Here is a 24,755-nt window from a genome sequence, read left to right on the forward strand (position 1 = left end):
CACACAGCCAAGGAGCTTGTCCACTTCCTCGGTATTCACAAACTCAAAACTATCCAGAATAACTTTATTTCCAGAGTCACTGGATGCCTCTGTTATAGGTTCTGTCAAAAAATCAGCCCTTATCTGAGAGATTTTATCAGCAAAGAAGTCATTGAAAGCATCACAGCAGGCTCTCGATGGCTCTAATAAAGTGTTCAAGGTGGCCGGGGGTTGGGTTAATTCCCTAACCACCCTGAACAGCTCTGCTGGACAAGACTCTGCTGATGCAATCCATGCAGCACAGAACGAGTTCTTAGCTGCATCGATTGCCACTCTGTAGGAGCGTAACATGCTCTCATGGAGTGTCTTGTCAGATATGTTCTGATGTTTCTGCCAGTGGCGCTCTAGTCGTTGAGCAGCCCGCTTCATCTGGCGAAGATCTTTAGTATACCAGGACCTTTTATTAGGAGCGGGCTGGTAAGGACGCTCGGGAGCGATATTGTTTATTGCCCCGGTGAGGTTCGTATTCCAATTGTCAACCAGGGTTTCGACAGTGTCGCCATCGTTCCCAAACATAACACCCTCTAAGGCTTCTTGGAACCTTTTGGGTTCCATCAGCCTTCAAGGGTGGACCATTGTAACTGGTCCTCCACCCCCAAGGGGTTTTTGGATTTTGGCTTTCAGCCCCACCTTGACCAAAGAATGGTCCATCCATGACAAGGGGGAAATAGAATTTATTTCAACCCACGGATATTCTCGGTCCGTACTAAAGACTACATCGAGCGTATTACCAGCACAATGTGTTGGACCTGAGACCAATTGGGACAGGCCCATGGCTGTCATGGATTCCATGAACAACCGAGCCGCACCTGTTAGGTCTGATGAGCCGGCCTTGAAGGGGATGTTGATGTCCCCCAGGACTAGAAGTCTGGGGGACTCCAACACCAGCTCCGAGACCTGTGTCAGCTCGGCCAGGGAATCTGTTAGGTTACGGGGTGGACGGTAAACCAACAGAATCCCCAGACTGTCCTTGGCCTTCAGGGTCAAGTAAATACACTCAATATATCTCAGTTTCGGAACCAAGTTCTTGGTCAAGGTGATATGGCTTTTATGGACCACGGCCACTCCTCCCCCTTGCCCACTATCCCTAACCTGCTCCTTCAGCGCATACCCAGCTGGGAATGCTTTGGCCCAGGTTACACAACTACCCTCCCCCAGCCAGGTCTTCGTGATGCATGCCAGGTCGGCATCCTGATCATCTAATAGATCATATATGATGTGAGATTTGTTTTTCTCCGACCTTACATAGGATTTTCTTCTTTTCTTATTCAAGTGACACTAGAAAAGAGCTAAATGACTTCTTTATCCCGATTTTCATGCTAGGGGTAGTAAATAACAATAGTTGTAAGGACTATTAACCATGCATGCAGCATGTTCAATGTTCAAAGTTTTTTTTTCATGCATTGTATTACTATTCTTATATTAACCTGTAAGCTAGAGCAGTATTCTTAAAGTAATGATAAGCCGTGTAGGACTGAGGAGGCTGAAATAGAACTGCTTACCACAGACCATTTGGTGAAGAGGTGATTTCTTGTGGCACATATAGTGTTATATTGGTGGTCATACAAATCAATCTAATGCCAGTAGGAAAAAATGGTTTAGAAACATCTTTGCAACTAGTAAAATAACCTAATTGATAACCTAATTGATAATTTTGCAGTCTTAGTTGTGTGGTTAAGAAAGTGATCATAGATGGTATCTTCTCTTTGTTTATCCACTTCCCTGAAGCTCTTTTGGAATCAATACGACTCTGAAATTATCCTAATCTAATTCTTCAAATATGTTACTATTGTTGGCTTTCTCTAATTTTTTATTTTTATTTTGTACTTATCTGTTCAAATATCTGATCTTTGCTGTGAGTTTTGGAAGGAGACTTTAGTGGTTTTTGGATACAAAGAATGGATGTTAATAATACTAACCCTATCCTGAAGACCAAATAAAAGATCTGACTGAAGATTATGGCTGGAAACAGGCTAGGCCATTTGGAAACCAACATAGGTCTTTTGCTATTCTTTGTAATTGCCATAGACTCTAGTAATTTTAAGAAACAACACTACATGCTGTTTTTGGCAATATATCAAGGCTGCATTTGTCCAGAAGTGTGGGCCAGGGAGATTCCATTGTAGGTTTGGCAACAGGTGGTTTGATTGCTCTGGCAAGTCCCTCGCAGGCATTGTTTATATTAATCTAAATCTTCCAATTATGAATCTTTGAGATTCATACTTGGCCAACAATGAAATTTGTCATAAGAAGATCACAATATTGACAGTCGGCCTTGTTAAAGGTGTGCAAGTACAAATTGTATTTTATAGTATTCCAGAGCTGCCACCACCCCTTTTGGCTCTAGAATACCACCTCTGGCAAATATTTACTACTGTATATAAGTCGACCTCATGTATAAGTTGAGGGCAGGTTTGGGGGCCAACATTAGGGATTTTGATATGACCTAAAGGCTGGCTGGATGAGAAAATAGTGTGTGTGTGTGTGGGGGGGGGGGGGGTCAGTACTTCCAGGACAGATTATGCTCTTGCCTTTCACCAGGGGATGGCTCCTTTTTAAAATAAGTGTTAAAGTACTGTACTTACACTGACCCATGGATAAGTCGACACAGGTTTTGGGGGTCACTTTTTGACTAACATTTCTAGACGTATACATGAGTATATACTGTAATTAACTGGAGTTAACTCATCATCATCAGTGTGTTTGTACACTTACAATTACTCAGTTAGCTACGCATGGCATGTATGATAATTGCTCAAATCTTATTGTCTTCACAATGTTGTTATTCAGTTCTTTTCATAGTATAATTCTTATTGATTCAGATCAGCTATGTGGCTTGGTTAGGAAGCATTGTTCTCACTCTTAACTGGCTTTGTGTATGTGCCTTTAAGTTACCTGTTGACTAATGGTGACCTCATTAATTTTATACAGTTTTCTTAGTGGCTTTTGCTAATTCCTTCTTCTGAAATATAGCCTACAGCACCTGGTACTTATTGACAGTCTCTCATCTAAGTACTAACCAGAGTTTATCCTACTCAACTTCCAAGACCAAATGAGATCTGGTGCCTTTATGGTAGTTAGGCTTTGCATACGCTAAGTAATATATTGTCAAGTCAACTGGGATTGATTTCGTAGTACTGTATATTACCCATTATGTGATTCTTCTTGACTGGGATCATCCCTATGATAAGAAGGTGATATAAGTAAAAGAACGTTGGTAATGAAGAATCAGCAGAACATTCCTGCATTTCAGGCTTCCTTCTCAGGAAATAACCCCCACCCGCCCCCACCCCCAAAAAAGAAAGGTCTCACATTGCTTTCATCATGAAAATGGAAAGAGGAGACCTTTCAGTTCTGACTTGGTACCACATGAGCTGGCTTAGAGATCCTAGTAAACAGGAACTTATCTTAAGATCAGTGAGAAAAAGGAAGTATTTGAAAGAACAAGGGCTTATGTCTCAGGAAATGATAAAGTAAGGTTCAGCTTGGGGAAAGCAGTCAATAAATACATCTGGAAAACTGCACAGAATCTTTTAGAGAAAAAGACGGAAAGAAACCTGGAAAACATTTGCAAAGACACACATTGATGGAGAACAGTAGAGGACAGCAAAAGTCTGGTCTGCCAAAGCAAAATTTCCCAACTGAAAAACAAACAGGTACCATTTTATCAGTGTTCATTTCCTGCTACTCAATATATCTAGAAAAATACTAACATTATTGGTTCTCTTTCTGAGTCTTTGTTGTGATAGACTGTATGCAGAGGCAGCCCATGGTCATTTCTATGATTTTAGTGAACCATGTATGGTCCTGAGGATGTATATAGCCCTCTAAGCTATTTTTGTAGCCCTCAGCCCCTCTAAACTCCCCAGGCCACCCTTTTACTTCACCCCACCCCCACCTAAAGGATGAGCAGCCTCTTTTGGAAGACTCCAATTACATAGCTCCCACTACATAGCTTACATAGGCCCCTGTGCTACTTAAAAAAAGTAGTGGGATGTTTTGTTTTGTTTTACTTTTCAAATCCAGAAGTGGACTTGTAGCAATTTTCAGGTTGTTTTCGCTGTTGATGTGTACTTTTTTATGTCCTGGAGAGTCCCAGACTAGAAAAAAATTGATCTCTGGGACTCTTACAGTTGCACACCTCAGTTCTAGTGATTCCAAAAAAGTGCCACCATGGCTATTGTCCTCCCTCCCTCCCACCCCATGTATTGCTTGGTTTCCCTAAGTGTTCTTGTTTTCCTAAATACAAGAAAAATCCCACAGAATGAGAAAAAACACCTAGTTTGCTTGTGTGTAGTTTTTTTGTATGTTGCATAATTTGTAGAATCTTACGATCAAAACCTGCCTGGAGAGGATATAAATAATTCCCAGAAGATGTTAATGTTGCCTTTCCTTTTAAAAGTTGTTCCATGTTCTTGGGTATAGTATTCTCTAATCCAATCATTTTTATAATTAACTTAAACTTATTGTCCTCCTCTGTTAAACAATTGTTCCCCTGAGTTAACTGATGGAATTCCATAATTTGTTGACATACACTGGACATAGTTTTATAGATGAAGCGCAGTGGTACAGTTCTCAAAACTCTTCTGTTAATCACACCATGTTTTTATTATGAATTTCATATTTAACTTTGCTGATCTCTCTCTCTCTCTCACACACACACACACACACACTGACATGATGTGTGTGTGTGTGTGCGCGCGCGTGCGTGCATTTGTCTGGGTACATGTCCTGAGTTTCACATTCTTGCCTGAACCCATTTTAGCTTATGGTCTGCCATTGTTGTCATTCTTTGACCCTAATTGGACTTTTCAATTTTTTTTTCTTTCTGAAATCTAATATTTCCAATTCATCAAAGTCATTTTGAATTTGTCCTCTAATCTTTATACCATTTCTCCCTATGCATTAGGCTTTTAATATTCATGCCTCCAGCCCCTTCATTCAAGTCAATCTTGAAAATGTCATTTGTCTCTTACCATTGTATTAGTTCAGTTTATAGTATCTTCTACCTAAGACTTTTTGGATTTATTGATGAAAATGTCACTCTGAAACTGAAACATAAGTCTCATTTATTTCAAAGGGTCTCTACTATGTATTTGTTGGTCTGGATCCAGAAACAGAGTTACTGTTTCTTTACAAATACAAGTAAACACCTTGTTTGTCTGGTGTTTGTTATAACAATATTGTAAGCATCCCTCATTTAGTATTTCCAAAATCTTATATTTGAAGTTTTTAAAAGATAAATATTAGTTTTTCTGTATGTGTATACTTTTATTACATGTGGTATTAGCCGAGTAAGTAGTTCATTAGTTATTGGATTGAAATCCTAGTGCCTATTGGTGTAAGTAGAAATATTCATAAAAATCTCCAGCTAACATATAAATAAAGCATCAGTAAAAAGCCCACATTCTTTGGGTGCAAGTCTGCTATCTCTATGGAAGCCTTCTCCTTTCCCTTGCCCTGGACTTCCTTTGTGTTAGGCTGCTGGATATGCAGCATCACATCCAGGAAGTTCATGATCGTGGTTCTTTCTTTTTTTGCCCAGGGAACAATTTGTTCTTCTCCAGGCTTTTGCATATGCTTCTGTTCTTGCTTTTTGTGAGAGTAGAAATTGATCCTAGTTTCTGAAAGCAAAGCTGGCTCAATATATTTTTTGCCTGAGGCAACAGAGGTCTAATCTGCACTGCAGAAATAATGCAGTTTGACACTACTTTAACATTCATGGATCAGTGCTTTGGAATTCTGGGATTTATAGTTTTAGCCTTCTCTGTCAGCATGCTCTGATGCCATGACAAACTACAAATCTCAAGATTCCATAGGATGGAGCCATGACAGCTAAAGCGATGTCAAACTGCGTTATTTCTGCAATGCAGGTTAGACTAGAAAAGATGGCACCTCATCCCTTTCCATGTACCCAGATGACTGAAGTAGCAGTGGAAACTTTCCTTTAAAAAGTTCTTCGCTGTACCTGAAAGGAAAAGGCTAGGTTAGGAGTGTACTGTGTGACAGCCTTACTGCTACCTGGCAGCAGCTCTTCACTTCTTGCTGCTATCTGAGCCATCAGCCTTATTCTACCTAATAGTAGGGTTATCCATGCCTGAAAATAATATACTGGTAGACAGCAAGTGGGAGCCCTTTGTTGAATCAACCAAGCACTCGAAAGTCATGGCCAGATAAAAAAGCCTTATAGTAGTTGGCACATAAGCATAGCATTGGAGCCTTTTTACATGTAAGTGTTTCCATAGTTGTTGGGAAGCCAGTGAAAATGCTTTGTATCCTAGAGTGATGCATTTGCTCTAATTTGGTGCGCAGATAATAACATACAAGAAGAATTGTCATTATTTCCTCTAGAGATGACAAATGGACGTAAAAGAGGGCATAATCTCCCAAGTGCCATTCTACTAGAAACCTTTGCTTATGAATTGTAAGCTGAGATACATAGTTCGCATGAAGTAGCCTTCTTTCACATCATGTCTGTTACTTTTGTTAGCTTTCAAACATATCTAGCATTTGAAGGGAGCAGATGTTAACTATGAGATCTTGCGTTGTACCAAAAACGTTGTGATTGCCCACAAAAGAGTGCTATTGAGATATGCTTGCAATCTCTGGGCAGTTGACCAAACATCAAGAAACTCTCAGTGCAGGATCTGGTTTTGAGATTTAAGCTAAAATAATGAAATATGCCAGAGCAAACCTCAGCTTGCCTTAAGTGAGTAAATGGAAGCATATGACAGGGAAGAAAATGTAATGGTATGTTGAGATCTCAAAAGTCTTGCAAGGTAATTTCATTGCTTTGATTGGCAGGAGGTATTATTTTACTCTGTTTAATATTGCTTTGTGTTGGGGGGGGGGGGCAGAGTGTCCTTTCCTCATCCTACCAGTTTTATAAGCCTTAAATTCCATTTGATGTGATCATTCGACTTTTTAATCCTCCTCCTCCTAAATCTTATTTTTCTTTCAGACCTGGGCTATGTTAATTGCTTCCATATGGTTGAGTCTTTGTGATTGTCATCAAGCTCCCCATGGCCAACAAGCTCTCACAATGCTGTTTAGGCAAGTGTTCCTCCCTACTGGAGAAGATGCTTAGTAGTAAAGATATCACCAGGATGTCTTTACCTATCCTGCCCCAAATAAAGCATGTTTTTCCATGATGTGACCTTCTGATAGGTAGGGATGAGTGAGAAATTAATCAAACCCTTGTTTATTTCTTTCTCCACTTCTCACCTCCACTTCTTCCCTTGCTTCATGGTCCCTTTAATCTTCAGTGCAAAATGGAAGGTGTGAAGTTATAAATCCGTTTATAGCTGTAGCTCACTTCCTCAGCTTAGCAGAGTTTGACACTGTAATAAACACTGGTCTTTCTGTGGAAAGCCTGGACAGAGTACTTAGATATCTTTCTGCATAGTCTCTAGTATTTGGATTATAAATTCTATGGCAAACCTTTTATTCCTTTCTGATTACTTGTGTCCTGTGGGTTCATTTTCTCCCTCCCTGCCTCTCTTTCCCTCTCTCACACACACATGCAGCTCTGTGGCTGGTTGATTTATGGTCTTGCTTCCTGAATTTCAATGTAGTCATTTCTGATAACTGCCATGAATATATATTAACAATAATACTCTACCCTAGTCAAATGAAAGTTCTCCTGCTGTTGAATCCTATCTTGCTACTGAATCCTGAATCCTATCAGCATATTTCCTATATCTGACAAAGGTACATTTGGGGGCTCTCTTTCTTTCTTTCTTTCTTTCTTTCTTTCTTTCTTTCTTTCTATTTATTTATTTATTTATTTATTTATTTTGCAAATTAAAAAAAATATTTTTTACTCTAAAATGCTCCCTGGGTGGATTTGCCCCGATACAAGTCTGTTTTGCCAAATTTCAATATTGGTTTGCAAATTTATAATGGTGTGAGGGATGTGTGTTTGTTAGAGCCATGAAACCTAGAATCCTAAAGCTTAGCATGTCTCTTAAAGTGGACAGCCAGCGTGGCATAGCAGTTTAGGTATTGGATTGTGACTCTGGAGACCAGGATTCAAATCCCCACTCAACCATGGAAACCCTCTGGGTGTCACAACCCCCCTGGGCAAGTCACACTTTCTCAGCTTCAGAGGAAGGCAAAGGTAACCCTTTCCAATAGATCTCGCCAAGAAAACCCTGTGATGGGTTTGCCTTACTGTTGCTGTTAGTTAAAAACTGCTTGAATGCACATAACAACAGCAATAGTAAGGTGACTCCATTAATTTTAACATGTTTCTGTGTTGGAAGCATATGGTGGCTAAGTGGCAGACTTCCCCAGATTGCACATTGGTTTAACTGCATTGCAGTTTGAAGTTGGGGTAGAATAGTACAAAATGCATTTGCCTTCCTTCTCCTCTCCTGTGGGATAGAGAGTTGTAGAGTTGTGCCAGTAGGCATGCATAGGAAACATGACTTCATAGAGACTGGGTAGGCACAGTATCTCCAAAACTGATAGCTGGGTAACTTGGCTTGAAGGCTTCAGTAGTTCAAACTGAAGGCTCCAGCTTTGAATCTGGATAGTTTCACTCTCTTTTTTAATGTGTGTGTATGCACACCCACACAAGAAAATTCACATTTATTTTTGTACATAACTTTTATAAGCACCTTTTCTGAATAATCACAACTTAGTACCCAAGTTTTCCTAATGCCAGTATTTTGCATGCAGCTTTCCCTAGCACATGGATTATTGCATGTTTTTTGAGCCAAGAACTATATTACAAAATTCTGAGAAGTGTGCAGGCCAAAGGATAGTGATATTCCATTCTGCATGTTGGTTGAGAAAGTACCCACTAGCTAAGTCACTAGGGCCTATTACAGACTGCCAAAATAAAGCTGCTTCGGGTCTCTTTGGAGGTATGCTATTTAAATGATGCATGGGTCCTAAGGGTCCAGAGGTCGCACCAAAGCTACACTCCATTCCTAAACACCGGAGTGCAGCTTTTGGTGCAGCTTCTGGATTCTTGGGATGCATGCATCATTTAAATAGCATATCTCCAAAGAGACTCTAAGCAGCTTTATTTTGGCAGTCTGTAACAGGCCTAGGATTTCATCCCAGACAAATTTCTTCCCCATCCTTACCTACACTATCCCATGATTCCAGTGCAGCTGGACCATATGTTAATTTGAGTTGGAGCAGGTTGATATCAGTCAGGAAAGTGTCTTTCTTTATTATTTAAGGTGGAAGAGGTCTCAGTTTTCCAGTTATCTAAAATGTATTAAATGTCTAAAATGTAGTTATCTAACAAATTTATGAACATGATAATGCTCATGTATCATGGTAATCATGTTTTAATCTGCATCCTTCTTTCTTTACCTTCTTTCTTATCCACTTTGCCAGGAGATGTAGGAAGGTCTACCTAATCTATACACTGGGGTGGACAAAGTACAGGCAGAGGGCAGCCCATGACCCCCCCCCCAAAAAAACAAAACCCCCCTTAAAAAAAGGACAATTTTTCATTCTTAAACCAGCTGGAAATAGGTCAAAACCACTGCACAAGGCAGAAGTTTTGCCACCCAAGCCTGCCACATAACTACAAACCTTGGGAGGGAGATGAGAAAAACTGGCAGATTTTGAAAATAGAAGTGATGTGACATTACATTTCCACGATATGCTGTACATTTCAACGTTCTGTCCAGGAGGAATTGCAAAAATGTCCTCTATGTGTGACTAAAATGCATGAATTTATATTTATATGGGTGTTTTGAGCTTTTATTTGGTCATGTCCTCAATTTTTCTTGAATGCCCTGCATTTTACAATGCCTTTAGATCCTTTACAGTTAGGACATCTGGTCACCTTGAAGATGGAGAAGTAGTGAACATTGTTATTGTCATGAGAGGAAGCTGCTTCCTGACTTTGAAGCTGTTCAGTACCTATCAGGACAGTTTTCTTTCCAACAGCAACTCCTTTCTCTACCTCCCCGCTCTGCCACTTCATACCTCTGTTTAAAGTTCATAACAGACTGTTACTTTAGTGTAAATTACCAACATGATCCCAGCTTAAATATTTATGTAAGAACAATGCAATACATACAATATATATTGATCGATGTCCAAGTAATAGACTAAAATTGGATGCATTAGTTTAAAACTGTTTGGACATAAACAGTTTATTGGCACAGAATTTTATGTTATAAAATATGACCCTCTGGTATTGAAAATTTAAAAGAAAATGCATTTAAAGCAGAACTAAAAAATGAAAGAATATTTTGGTCCCCCTATCCTGCTTCTAAAACATCTGAAAAATCAAAGAGGGGAGAGTTAGACATGTGGAATTGGAGGAAGCAGTACTGAGGGATAAATGAAAGCTGTATAAGACCACCGGAAACTTTTATGAGCATTTACGGATTTGATCCAAAGCAAGATGTTATTTGGCATAGTGCAGAATCTAGAGTAATGTTTTTCTAAATTCATAGCCAAGTTCAATAAAGTCAAAATCACACTACTTAAGGTTCAGAGCTCATATAAGAAATATGAAGGGAAATAATATTGCAAGAAACAAACAGTGTGGTCCTTGAGATCCCAATTCTTTCTGTATACTTTCGGTATGATTCAATAGCTCTTTCTTTACCAATGTCTTTACCAATGGAATCAGGGTAAATGTGAACTATAAAACAAATTACAATATGTTAATGTAACATAAAATTGCTATGCTTACTTGAGAGCAAAGCTATGAGGAAAGAAAATTATAGGTATTACTGACGCTGGCTCTGATTTACCAGTTTGTGTTTGCAATCAATTAAAACATTTTCTTTCTTTCTTTCTTGTTAAAAATGTGGTGCCTCCACATTTTCTGGAAGTGGGGGCACAGGACTTCCATGAAAGTGGGAAAACCACAAAGAAAAAAATTCTATTTTTTTTTACCTGAGAGCAACTCTCTAGGAATCTCTAGGTCCTCCAGCACAAGTCTTTGATCAATATCTTCCAGAAGTTGACCAGAGAATTGTGTTGGAGGGCCTTGAACTGTCTAGGAATTTCTTTAAGTCCTTCAGCATGATCTCTGGTGAACGTTGACCATAGAGTCACATTAGAGGATCTAGAGATTCCTAGAGAGAACATACTAATCAAATCCATGAATAATCAAATCTTCAAAAGTCAAAGCCATAAATTTGGAGGGTTCACTGTATGTATGGTACATACTAGTGAATTGTCCACATTAGTAGATATATGAGTGAAATCCATGAAGTAAGGATACAGGTAAGCCATGCCCCGATATATCTATCTTACTCTCTAGAATTAATCTATATTTCTCTTTTCATTCTTTCTTCACTATCCTTGTGGTTGTTATAGCCACATTATCCTACTTTAACAAGAATAGTACTCTATAAAGGGCTTTTAGACCTCTGTTATAAGGCATGCTGTGTGTGAAGGGCTTTGAATTCTAAGTTCACAAAGAACCATAAAGAGGAAAAAAATTGGGGCAGGGGGCTTGGAGATGCAAATGGACAGTTACACCTAGATAGCCAATTTAACAGGCAAACTGATCATTTAGTCAGACTGTTTCTATTTAAAATATAATGAAAATTGCCAAATATGCATCTGTGCAATTTTTATTCCTTTTTGGTATTCTTTTTTGACAGATTGTATATGGGCACCTAGTACACCTGTCCCTTCTATATCACTTTCTTCCTCTCTGCACCTTTAACCAGATCTCTGCTGATTATTTTCTAATCTTGCTTTTTTTCCTGAATCCTTCAGTGTGTTTAGCTCCTATTTCATTTTAAACTTGATAATCCTCTCAGAGTTGAACTTACATGGCAATCTGTTCATAGTTATCTGTTTCCATACATTAACCAACATTTAGAAATGAAATATATTAGCATTAAAGTGAGTAAAAAACCTACTTTGTAAATAAATTTTATTCAGTGTAAATTTAGCCTGAGAACCAATAGAACCAGAAAAATATGGACATATCTCTAGAGGTAATAAGGGTTGCTGCCATGCTGCAGAAATAATACAGTTTGACACTACTTGAACTGTCATGGCTCCAGCCTATGAAGAGATTCCATTGCTATTTCTGTCAGCTTTAGTATATGGAGAAGGATGGTGTGCCATCTTTTCTGGTCTAATCTGCATTGCAAAAATAATGCTGTTTGACACAGTTTAACTGCCATGGCTCAGTGCTATGGAATCCTGGGATCTGTAGCTTGTAATGGCACCAGAGCTCTCTGAGAGACAAGGCTAAATGTCTCACAAAACTAAAAATCCCAGAATTCCATAGCATTGAGTCATGGCAGCTAAAGCAGTGTCAAATTGCATTAATTATGTAGATACAACCAAGGGGAGAATATAGTTGACAAAACAATGTGCCCAGAAGCCTAATATTGAAGAGGAATGAGAGCTGCAGAAGGCTGCAACATATGCAGAAACATTACCCATTGTGAAGGATATCTGTGTACATATGGTGCCAGGCTGGCATTGGACCACTGGTAGATACAGTCATTTAAAAAAAAATTCCATTAGCAGCCATTTTTGCATCAGGAACTGAACAGCCACTGCAAAATTCTCCTTCCATACATGAATCATTTTTAAGAACATAGAAACATAATTTTAGATTGAGGCCTATCTAGTTGAGACAGACATATTTGGGAACAGCACTGGGTGAATGGCACTGCACCAGCCAATTCCTTTCTTTTCCTCCCTCCCTTCTTAGGTTGAGAGCATGCTATGTTCAGGCCAGGGCATTTGCTGACTTATGTAATGGGCTATGTAAAGGTCAAGTTAATAAAAAATTTAATATGAACACCAGGAATTTAATGACTAGAATATTTTTTGTTTCATTAAGAGAGAAAAGATGTTAAGGATTAAAGTGAACAAGAAGATACCAAAACATGAAGAATAAGAAACATAGTTTATCCTATAACCAAGGAATTAAAAACTAGTGTGGAATATGTTTTTGCAAAATGTTTGTTTTAAGCTTGCATCACAACAGATCCAATAGAAAAAAATACAACAGTTTTAGAGCATCAAGAGCACATACAGTGTAACTGTAGGGAGGAATTTAGGGAAACTGGTTTTGGGAACTGTGTGCATTACCTTGTTGAAGTTAATGTATTTGAGTCCTTACCTTTGAAAAAATGTTTAATGCATAATTTACTTTCTTTTACAAATTTGTAGAATTTATAAAGATCTTGGTCAACATCCAAAATAACTATTTGAAGAATAAATTCAGAATGTGCTGTAATTTAGAATAATTATGTGTTTGATCCTTCCTAGAATTATAGTAAATTGTAGTATAGTATACAAATATAGTAACCTAGGGCAAATACATTTTAGGTTATCTCTTTATTTCACCTTTTGGCATAGGTATTCAGTCTTGCTGTATTCATTTTTGTTGTGGTAAAATAAAAATAAAGGAAATAAGGAGAGGGAGGAATCTTTATGATACCTTTAGGATTAGCCAGTATATTTATTTCATGTCTGTCAATACAATGATGGTGAGGCAGAGAATCTACAAAAGTACATGTTAAAATAAATACATTGGCCAGTGTTAAAGGGGCTACAAATCCCCCCTTTCCTTTAGTTCATACAGAAACAGACTAACTCAGCTTTCTCTTTGAAAATTGCAAGGATTCTATTCCTAATTTTGTCCTGTTCTTAAAACAAACTGCTATTCTTTAAGTTGACCTACCACTTCTTGTCATGTTTTAAATTATTAAAAGGAAAATTTTCCAAATAAATAAATCAATCCTGGTTTCTATGACACACAGTTCTGGGGTGGATGGGTGCTGCATCCATTTGCCCTACCTTGACTACAGCTGGATGTGATTTCCATCTTCGTAACTCCTACAATGTCACTTTTCTTTTTTGTCCCGTCAAATGTCTGCTGTTAAGGTTTCCCCAGCCCTCCACAGCAGACACTGAGGACACACAGGTTATGGGGTGCACTCTGTTCCTGGATCTGTCTTCCATCTTTGTAGGATCCAAGGTTGGATCAAGGCCTGTAGGAGTAAAGTGGTGAAAGGCAAAGCTCAGCTCTGCCACTTTAGATGCTGTGGCAAGCACTGCCCGTTAACATGCTAGTTTGTTCTTGGCAGTACATAACACTGGAAAATGTCATCTTTCACACTGGGGAGCAAAATCATCAGCCCTCAAACAAAGCAAAGCTTAAGGATTAGAAGCCTAGATGTTTACTTCTGTTGCTGGGAAAATAGAATGGCTTAAACTCTGGTAAACAGACTGAATCCCCACGCTATTTGTATGTCATTTATGATTACGCACTCTAGAAGGGAAAAGCATCCTCAGTTCTCATCAAGGATGACTTATCGTTGCTTAATGTTTTGCACTGTGTTTTCACATTAAATACTACTAGAAACATCACAGAAACATTTCAAAATGAAGCTCTTGAATTACCTTTGTTGCATTGTAGGAGAACTGTCAGCATTCATGACAAATTCATAAAACTGAATCTCCATTAGCTATGTCTGCCAAAGCATTTTATGGCCCCAGCATGCCCATACCATTGAGCACAGGGATTATTGAGGATGAATAGCCATAATGAAGTTAGTGAAATTATTCAGAAGCTCCACATTATTTTTCTGTTGTCTTATACTGCAGTGTTACTGTTCTTGTTTACACTTTTGTTCAGGTTTTGTACAAGATATCAGAAGCAAATGTATGTTGCTTTATCTGATTAAGTATCACTATTAATTTACATTATTACCATAGAAGTAAAATGGTAATTGAATAGATTTCAAAGTGTATGTCCCAAAACCAAGTCTTTTTTTAAAAGGCAGTTTCATTGTGTTGACTATGCTATATGCCGCCCCCCCCCCCCTTCCCCTGTTTTCAGTTTGTCCTCAGGATAAGTTCTTGACTTTCAAAGTTCCTCATTAGATTGCCATTATTTTAATCATGAAGCTTTCAGGATCATGTCTGGCATGTTTTCAAGAACAGATGTTGAGCTGGCAAAGTCATATCTGGTGTAGACTTTGCAATATTCTAGCTTGCTGTGTGCAGTGGTTGTTTTTCTTAGCTGGAGGAACATCCAATCCAAAACTCTGAAAATTTACTTTGGGGAGTACAACTCCCAGAATCTCTCTACCAGCTTGTCCATTGGCCATGTTGACAGTGGAGATTCTGAGAATCCAAAAAGTTACCTTTCCAAGTTCTAGATGTAACTCCAGGTTCTGTTCAAAGTGATCAAGTGCAGACACAATTTCGCTACCATATCTTTTTTTCTTGTCAGAACTAGACTATTCTGGCTTGCTAAGCATATCTTCCAATTTTTTTTTAATATTTATTAAATATTAAAATCATACACTCTAAATATAAAGTTTTTAATGAGCATTTTCTGTTTCTTTCAGGGCCCACCTGGTCCAAAAGGCGAGAAGGTGAGTCAGCATACTGTTACCACTAACAAAATAAATGGAAACCCTGGTGGCTACTGAGGCCATATAATGTGAGATTATTTAAGAGCATTGGGTTAGCACACAGATGCTGTGTTAAAACTATCATCTCATCTTTCCACTTTGCAGGGAGATCAAGGTGATCAGGGCCCACGGGTAAGCATATTAACAAAAATGTTCCACTTCCCCTTTCCCAACTAGGCAATTAGTTCTTAACTCAAAACTAAATTGAATAAAGTGTCATAGCTAATCATGCTTATCAGCTGCTTCTACCCTGCATGTGTAGTGAGTGTCCTCAGGAAATTGCCAAAAATAATTTTACAGACTGAAAGAATTCTTTGAGTAGAAATAGTCTGAATTGCATACATTTGCTGCAAACTAAAATTTAGAATTTCCATTTGGTAGCAGTACTTTAGAATGTTTGTGATTTCTATTTTTTTTAAATGGTTTCACTAAATAAACTCATCAACTATTTGGTGAGGGCAAGAGCCAGAGTTGCATGAGATTTTATAAAGAAAATGGCATGTAGGTTTTAGTAAATAAAAGCCCTGAATAAAGGAGTCATACATGTCCTTAATATGTGCATTTTTGTAACAGCAAATTGTTCCAGATATTCAGAACGTGGGTTTTAGGATTAGCAGAGCTTGGACATCATTTTAACAAATCATTTGTTGTGTGAAGGTAACTTGTCAATTAGAAAATTTGGGAAATCTCATTGTATGACGTACTATGGCCTGTTACAGACTGCCAAAATAAAGCTGCTTCAGGTCTCTTTGGAGGTCTGCTGTTTAAATGATGCATGCATCCTAAGAATCCGGAAGCTGCACCAAAGCTGCACTCCAGTGCTTTGGAATGGAGTATGGCTTTGGCGCAACCTCCGGACTCTTAGGACCCAGGCATCATTTAAATAGCATACCTCCAAAGAGACCCGAAGCAGCTTTATTTTTTTATTTTTTGGCAGTCTGTAACAGGCCTACGTTTGTTATTTTTAATAGGTTTTTTTAAAGTCAGCTACAAAGTAAGAACAGAGCTTAAAATGTGATGATATCTCTTCAAAATGCCACAGAAAACTATTTTAACCTTTCAAAGTAACAAAGAAATCATGTTGATTTTTGCAAAATAAAAAATTATGTTCCCACTTGTTACAATTATACAAAAGGACCATCTCATTAATTCCTTGTTTCCCCCACAAAAGTAACATATTCTTATACAATAACTGACCTACATTTCAGTCTCAAAAGCTGAAAATTAGAAATATAAACTGGAACATGTAGCATTTGTTCAGTTCAAAGCTGAAAGTGCCAGTAGTCTTTATGACTGTAAATCATGGGAAAAATACAAATAGTGTCCCATAAAAAAGCATTGGCACAGTGAGAAATGTCTTCTTTCCCTTCCTCCAGCTTTCCCAGTGACTTTGGCAGTGTTGGCTCCATACTGGTCAAATGACAGGTCTGAATTCATTGCCTCTGTCAACACTGTCAGTTTGATTTCTTTCTTGGGGCCCAGTTGGCCCCATTACCCAGGTATAGAGAGAGCAAGGCAAGTGGAAGCTACTGTTCTTCCTTGTCCTTGTCATTTGTTTGTAGACTTGGAGAAGGTAGGCAAACAGTCTACACTAGAAAGAAGGGAAAGAAAATATCAATGGCCAGTGATTTTTTTGTCTCATATGTCAGCCCTTCACAGGTTGGCAATAACATCAGTCCCTGAGCCTGACTGGTAGGACTCTTCTGAGCTTGAGTGGAGACTTTGAACCATGGTTTTCTTAAAATACATTAAAATCTTTCTCACCAGCATGTGACTTTTTATCCACAGCTACTGTAGGTTTTTTTTTCCCAGCAGAAGGTTTTGCACAAGATGATTTTGTTTGGGAAGCAGCTGTTTTAAATCTCCCTTGCTGCCAGGGAGCAATGTTATACCAGGCACCTCAATGTAGGACCAAGGAAGCACTCACTTGGACCTGCCGCTTCTTCCAGGTTAGTCTGCAGCCATGAACACAACTTGGAAAAGTTACTTTTATACTTCAGATTCCAGAATACCCCAGCTAGCTTGACCACTGATAGCTAAAGTAGTAACATGATCATTTTCCCAAGTTCTGGCTGCAAGAGACCATTAATAGAAGAGGGAAGCTATAAGAAAGGGCCTTGCTTAGTATCCTCTGAAGCTATCCCTGATTGAGAACATAGCAATATAGCAAGTACATTCTATACCTCTTCTCAGTGAACTAGCATTCCCTAAGCGGTTTACAACATGTAAGTCAATTGCCCCCAACGAACTGGGTACTCATTTTACAGACCTATGAAAGGCTGAAAGGTGGAGTGGACCCTGGAACTCTGCAGGATAGAACTCACAACCCTGTGGCTGTGCATATGTGCAGTACCAACATTTAACTACTGTGCCACCAGGGCCCCTAACACTGAAGGAGTATCGTCCCCTTGCAGCCTCTGAAATGATCTAGCCCAGTTTTATACCTTAACTTTCTTCCACTGGCTTGCCACCACCTTCTTCTCAGTGTTTACAGGCAATTCTGACTAGGAATTGACTTTGGAAGGGGCCTGTTTAGGACAGTTTGTCCTACTGAATAAATTAAATATTAGTTTAACAGGACCATACATTTTCCCCTGCAGGATTCCTTTCAGTGATTGAAGGGATCCAATGTTTCACTACCTTAAATTTGCAGGGTTTTTTTTTAAAAATTGTGACCAGACATCCTCCTTTCCAGGACATGTCCTACTTTTCAGCATTCTGTCCAGGAGACATTTCAAAATGTCCTTCATTTTGAGTGTAGCAAAGAAGCATCAATTTATATTTATATGACTGTATTTAGTTTTAATTTTGGAACATCCCCCATTTGTCTTGAATGTCCTACATTCTTGTCCTCCTTTGTGGTTAGGACATTTGATCACCCTGAGTTCAACTGCATAATATAATAAGTTGGGTAATCACTAAGAACTAGATATTCTATTGTTCTACCAGTTATGAGTTTGGAGCTCTGGCCTTGATCCATAGTGTAGATTCTCTTAACAGGGATGAACCATAAGAACATAAGATACCCTGATTCTTTTTATTCTCTCTCTCTCTCTCTTTCTCTCTCTCTCAGACACACACACACAATCTCCACACACCCCTTTCCTGCCAGGTGCAGGAGCAATCAGCCAGATTCTTGCTGTGCTTGTAGCTAGAAAACAGTAATGAGGAAAACTAGTGCTTGGAAACCTTTTATACAGTATTGATGTGCATAGGGCTCTTCAAGACCAAAAACACAGCTGGTTTTGTACTTTTACAAAGCCATGGTGTTGCCAGGGATAGAAAGAAAGTGATCTTAGCTTTGAACCAAGTTAAGAAATTAAATAGAAACAGAGAGATAAATTGCAAGCGGTGGTGATTTTGCTTGAGAAGCTAATTGTTTTATACTATTCAAACTGATTATCAAGGCATTCCTATCCCTTTCAGAGCTTTGCTATGCAATAAGCCTTGCCTCTGACCACAATGCTAAGTAAATGTATGCATCTCATTCCTACTGTGTATGAAAATATAACTAAAGACTCTTTTTCAAGCTTGAATGACCTTGATTGCATCTAAGATTCTAGGCTATGATGCTTTCAGCCATTTTCAGAAGCATTCTATCCATATGTGGGGGGGGGGGGGGAAGGGAGCCACATGTGAATGTATTTGGCACCTTACTGAAAAGAACTGAACATTTATGCAAGACTGGTCTATGAAATTGTTAGAAGCCCATAACTTCTGGCTTTATAAACTTCATGGAGGAGTTTTGAAAGCTAAGCTTCTTTAGGTTCAAGCTACATATTACATTAAATATGCAATGTGTTCTTTCTGCCTTTATTTCACTGAGCAGTATGACGGGGAAGGCGGTTGTGAGTCTATCATGTAGGGAGCAAAGGTTTAATCCTTCCATCACTTACTGTGACTCTTCCAAAATCCCCCCTCCAATAATCAGTGTCATTAAAAATCTTCTGTTGGTGCTGTGTAGATGAGGCTATCTTAGAGGAATGCAAGAGTAACTGAGAGCAATGCTCTCTGAGAAGGATTATCCTTCCTTCCAGATCAGATGGGGGCAACCCATGCTTCTTCGATTAAAATGAAAATAGAAAACATGCTGCATTTTTAATGTAACACCATTACCATTTCACTGATATCTGGCTCACTCATGGATTGAGAAGGGATGTGGTTGGAGGCAATCTCTCCTTGCCAACAAACCATATCATCTGCTCTGTTTCAAGGGGATCCTTCAATCCTCTGGAGCTGGTGATGGTGAGGTAAACAGATGACTAGAGAGATGTTACAAAGAACAACAACATTCCTTTCCCTATTCTGATGACAGAAGCCTTCCAACAGCATAGGAAGATCTATTGGATATACTCTGGTATAATCTAGGCAAAGATTCTTGGGATAAGAACATGAATATTACAGTGTGATGTGGCAGCTAAAAAGGCCAATGTGATTTTAGGCTGCATCAATAGACATATAGTGTCTAAATCAAGGGAAGTAAAAGGTGGTCGGGCCTCACCTGGAATACTGTGTCCAGTTCTGGGCACCACAGTGTAAAAAGGATGTTGACAAGTTGGAGCCTGTCCAGAAGAGCCACCAAAATGATGAAGGGCCTGGAAACCATGTCTTATGAGGAAAGACATAGGGAGCTGGATATGTTTAGCCTAGAGAAGAAATGATTAAGAGGTGATATGATAACTCTGTTTAAGTATTTGAAGGGGTGTCACATTCAAGACGGAACAAGTTGGTTTTCTGTTGCTCCAGAGACTAGAGAGCTGTTCAACAGTGGAATGCACTCCCTTGGAGTGTGGTGGAGTCTTTAAACAGAGGCTGGATGGCCATATCTCTGGGGTGCTTAGATTGTGAGTTCCTGCACGGCAAGGGGCAGGGACGTAGCCAAGGGGGGGTTCTTGGGGTCCGGACCCCCCCCCTTCCGTTAGATAAAATGATTGGTGTGTGCTGCCATGCCGCTGCACCCAAGCCCTATTATAATGGTGGAACTTAGTCTGGAACCCCCCCTTCCCAAAATCCTGGCTACGTCCCTGCAAGGGGTTGGACTGGGTGGCTGTTGTGGTCTCTTGCAACTCTATGATTCTGTGGTTCTATTTTTATCCATCAAACACTGGATAGATTATATTCAAGGATGTCCTTGATCTAGCAGTTTACTCTTTAATATCCTACTTTGAAATATCCCCATTGGTTCTGACCGGCAGGGGTCTAAATATCTAGTAGTCTGCCACCCTTGGGAAAACTTTATTCTTCAGTTTGTAGTAGAAGCATGCAGGAGGGGAAAAAACTTTTTAGAGATTTTGTTCCAACATGCTGTAGTCACATCTTTCACTGCCTTCATTTCATACACTAGGATTTGCATGTCATTGCCTAAATCTTCAAATAGTACTTTGTGTTCCACTTGCTGCCACACTGGATCCTGGCCAACTATGTTTTAAACAGAATATTATGATGTCTTCTGAGTTTCATGAACAGGCCATATATAGGCACAATCAACTTTTGGATAGTCAAGGTTTCTAATTATGGTACTTTATAGCTAGACACAAGCTATAGACAAGGAGCATGGACTATAAAATAGTTCATGTTAACAAAAGTCATTTTCAGGTCTAGGGGCTTTCCCCTCCTCCTCCTTCCAGCTGATTGGCCCCTTTTTGCTTTTATGACCAGCATTTTTAGTTCTGTTTTAAAACTTTAATTCTTAGTCTTAAAGAGAAAACACTGTTGTGAACTTATGGATCTTGATCACTGTGACAAATGATCTTAATGGCATTTATAGTGATCTGAGGGTATCTTTCTCATGGTTAGAAATCCAGACTTTAGAAAATGATATCCTTCAGCACTGCCAGGTGGGGGTCTGAGAGAAGGAAAGGCAGATGTTTAATTTTGTATTGAGAGTGTAGAAAATGCTTACATGGATCAGAGGTTTGATATTTTATTTTTTGCACTACAGCTCACCAATCCTCAGGCTTAGCCAATGCTAGCTCATTTATGAGTTCTGCTCTGGAGACATAATGGCCTGTTACAGACAGCCAAAATAAAGCTGCTTCGAGTCACAGTGGAGGTATGGTGTTTCAATGATGCATGCATCCTAAGAGTCCAGAAGTCGCACCAAAGCCACGCTCTAGCCCTAAGGACTGGAGTGTGGCTTTGGTGTGGCTTCTGGACTCTTAGGACACATGCATCATTGAAACACCATACCTCCACTGTGACTCGAAGCAGCTTTATTTTGGCTGTCTGTAACAGGCCAATGAAAAAGATCAAGATCCAGCATGTTGGTTTACCCTTCAAACAATGTGCATTCATGCAATGTTACATGCAAACATATAGGAGATACACACACACAACGTGAACAGAGCTTCTCCATGTACAGTGGACCCTTGTTGCACACTGGGGTTTGGTTCCAAGATCCCCCGTGGATAACAAAATACGTGGATGCTCAAGTCCCATTAAATATAATGGCATAGCAAAATGGTGTCCCTTATAAAAAATGGGAAATCAAGGTTTCATATTTGAAATTTATCCTTTTTTTGAACATTTTCAAACTGTGAATGCTTGATCTGTGTATAAAAAATTTGTGTATAAGAAGGGCCGATTGTATTCTTTTCGCATGTGTAGACTCTTAGAAAAATACAATTGCTCTTGGATATAAACATACAGTACACATAATCCTTGTCCATGAATTGTCCTTTGCTTTATTGAGCACAAACAAAATGTTTGTCCATGGATATATCATGTGGACACTGTAACAAGGAAGAGAGCTCTTTGAGATGAAGGATTTTTCTTGCCTGGGAACAAGATGCAGGTTTTGGCTACACTTGGCCTTCCCATATTGCTCAGAAGTTGGTCTCTTTAAATGATTCACTGGAAATGCAAGTAGATGTGGTTTCTTTTGTAAAGTGCCTGCTGCTTGCATAGGAAATTATTATTTTCAGTGAGTTGCTTGGGATGGTGGTATTATTTTGGAATAATAAAGTAGTGGACAATTCTAAGGCTCACATTATCACAGAGCCTGCTGGAACATGTAACACAGAGGCTGAGCTAGGAAGTATACTGCAATATCAGAAAGGATCTTTTCTCAGGGTGTACTATACTGTCACTTGTAGCAGCAGTGAAATTTGGCTGTCTATCCAGTTGGATGCTTTGTTAAAATTATCTATTATTATGATGTGTCCAGGCAGGAAATGTAGATAGAGTGAAGAGCAATCATCCCATCCACAAGAATTGTAGGTGCTGGGATAACAGTCTGGAGGTTTGCTGAGAAGCAAGCAAGCAAGCAGTTAACTAGGCACAGGAGTCTCAAAGCTTATTCTTTACTGCTACATTCTGTTTTCCAAAAGACTGGCCAAATAGATCATATACAGGATCACATATAGGATTTTGGCCTCTCAAATCTCCTGGCCATTGCTGAAGTGAAAGGCACAATATTGCCCTCAGGCCAACTTGATGATAGTACTGAATTGATCCAGAGAGCAAAAGACCAGTGTCTTCCTGTGGTAAAGTACCACCATGGAATTGACAGGAAGGGATCTGGGTCCCATTTCAAGCATCTTTGCAATGTGGTATACTGCATATTATATATCCCTTTCTACATCTATTTCATAGAATCAGTATATCTAGAATTCAGAACTCAATTAGAAGACCTTAGCTCTCAGATACATAGTTTTAACATACGGTAGTTAATAATTTTGGCATCTGTGTCTGCAACTCTCAAAACACCATGTCTTGAAGATTTGAAAAGCTAAGTACTAGAAAAAGTTGCTCTTTCCAGATATATAGAGTCCCACAGCTATCCATAATTTTCAATCTTCTGAGAGAAGCTTCATAAATATTGTTGTATATTTCACTTTTGACAGCTTGTATTTTTCTTTCTCTCAACTTTCTTTGTCATGGAATTGGGAAAGAGCATTAATATGATCATGCAACTACTTCTAACTGCTACAGGTTTATAAAAGAATCATGTTCATGTCAAAAGTGAGCCCAGTTGAGTTCAATGCTACTTGAGGTAGATATTGCTTATTTCATTCTCACTTGTGAGTGTGAAGCTTTTTAAATATTGTTCTCCTGCTATATGACATTATGAGAATTTTAGTGGCTTTTGGTGATTCTTTATGCATTGCAGGACTATTTTGTGAAAATACCTGCAGAGGTTTTGCTTCTGTGAAAGAATCCCTTTTTTGTGTGTACGCACACACACACACACATATATATTGCTTTTGCTGCTGCTGCTGCTCACAAAGAAAATGTGCTTTTTGCTTTCACACAACTTCTTCTCACAAAGAAAAATCTTGCAGAAGCTGTTCTTTTCATGTCTTGAAACCCTATTCCAAAACACAGTCTAATCAAGAATGAGAAAATTTGTGAATGTTATTTTCATCCCTAGAGCCACTTATTCCCAGGTAAGTTAGGTGTAGAATTACAGTCTTAATGCATTGAGATCTCTGCAATGGAATTATTCTTTGGCAAATGCTTCTTTAATCAAATGTCTGGAGAGGTCCCTACTACTAATTAACTGAGGAGGGAAAAATCAGCTTGACATTCTGTGCATTGGCTGATGTTTCACTTGTGTTTACTTGAGCTAAGCTTGAATCCTTGGCACTAGAATAAGCTAGCAGGTCATCTGAAGGTTTCAAAATGACTTTACCTTACCTTGTCACCTGAAGATCATTCAAGATTTATTGTAAAGCCAGAGCAGTAATTAATGAAAATAGACCTTGAATGTGCACTAAATGGTCTAATGGAGTATATTAATCTATTTGCTATCATCTTTCTGCAATGATAATAATGACCTACTCCAATTCAGTCCTGATATAGGGAGAGATTTATTGTTTATCAGTTCTCAAAATCATCATCCAGCAGTTGACTTTAAATTGGTTTTGGGGTCTAGGTGCAGTAAGAAGCCACACAGGGTGCATACTTAGCTATTTTCATAAAATTATTTTCTCCACATGGTGCATTCCAAGTAATTTTTTTTAACAGCTGGGGCTGCATGCAACTGATAGCATCTTTCAAATGTCTTCAGCAGGAGGGATTAAGTTCCAGAAAGCGAAGACATTCAGAACTTTCTTTTATTATCTTAACCTTTGTTAACTTGAGTGATTAAACGGATTCTTTTGCTCTTCCAGAGCTGTTAGGACTCTCTAGTTAATATTCTTATATGATTAACCCTTGTTATTCTTCTGATTGCCTCTAATGAAAAAATTTCAGAATAACAAAGCAGAAGTAATATATTTCAGTGGTAGTTTGTGATTTGCACTGTATTCATCTTAATCACATCCCTGAGTCATTCCTGGTTTATAGCTAGGAAACTAAAGCTGAAAACTAAAGCTGACCAGTCCATTC

General features: G+C 38.8%; 1 protein-coding gene across 2 annotated transcripts in view; it reads left to right on the forward strand.

The window, feature by feature from the left end:
* COL25A1 (collagen type XXV alpha 1 chain) overlaps nucleotides 1-24,755 on the forward strand; it is a 374,446-nt gene that overhangs the window by 232,160 nt on the left and 117,531 nt on the right. For both annotated transcript variants that reach the window (XM_042469542.1, XM_042469543.1), the window contains exons 8-9: nucleotides 15,360-15,386; nucleotides 15,531-15,557. In XM_042469542.1, the coding sequence (XP_042325476.1) occupies nucleotides 15,360-15,386; nucleotides 15,531-15,557 (54 nt within the window). The remainder of the gene's footprint in view (nucleotides 1-15,359; nucleotides 15,387-15,530; nucleotides 15,558-24,755) is intronic.

The sequence above is a fragment of the Sceloporus undulatus genome, chromosome 5 (genome assembly GCF_019175285.1).
Source record: "Sceloporus undulatus isolate JIND9_A2432 ecotype Alabama chromosome 5, SceUnd_v1.1, whole genome shotgun sequence".
Taxonomy (NCBI): domain Eukaryota; kingdom Metazoa; phylum Chordata; class Lepidosauria; order Squamata; family Phrynosomatidae; genus Sceloporus; species Sceloporus undulatus.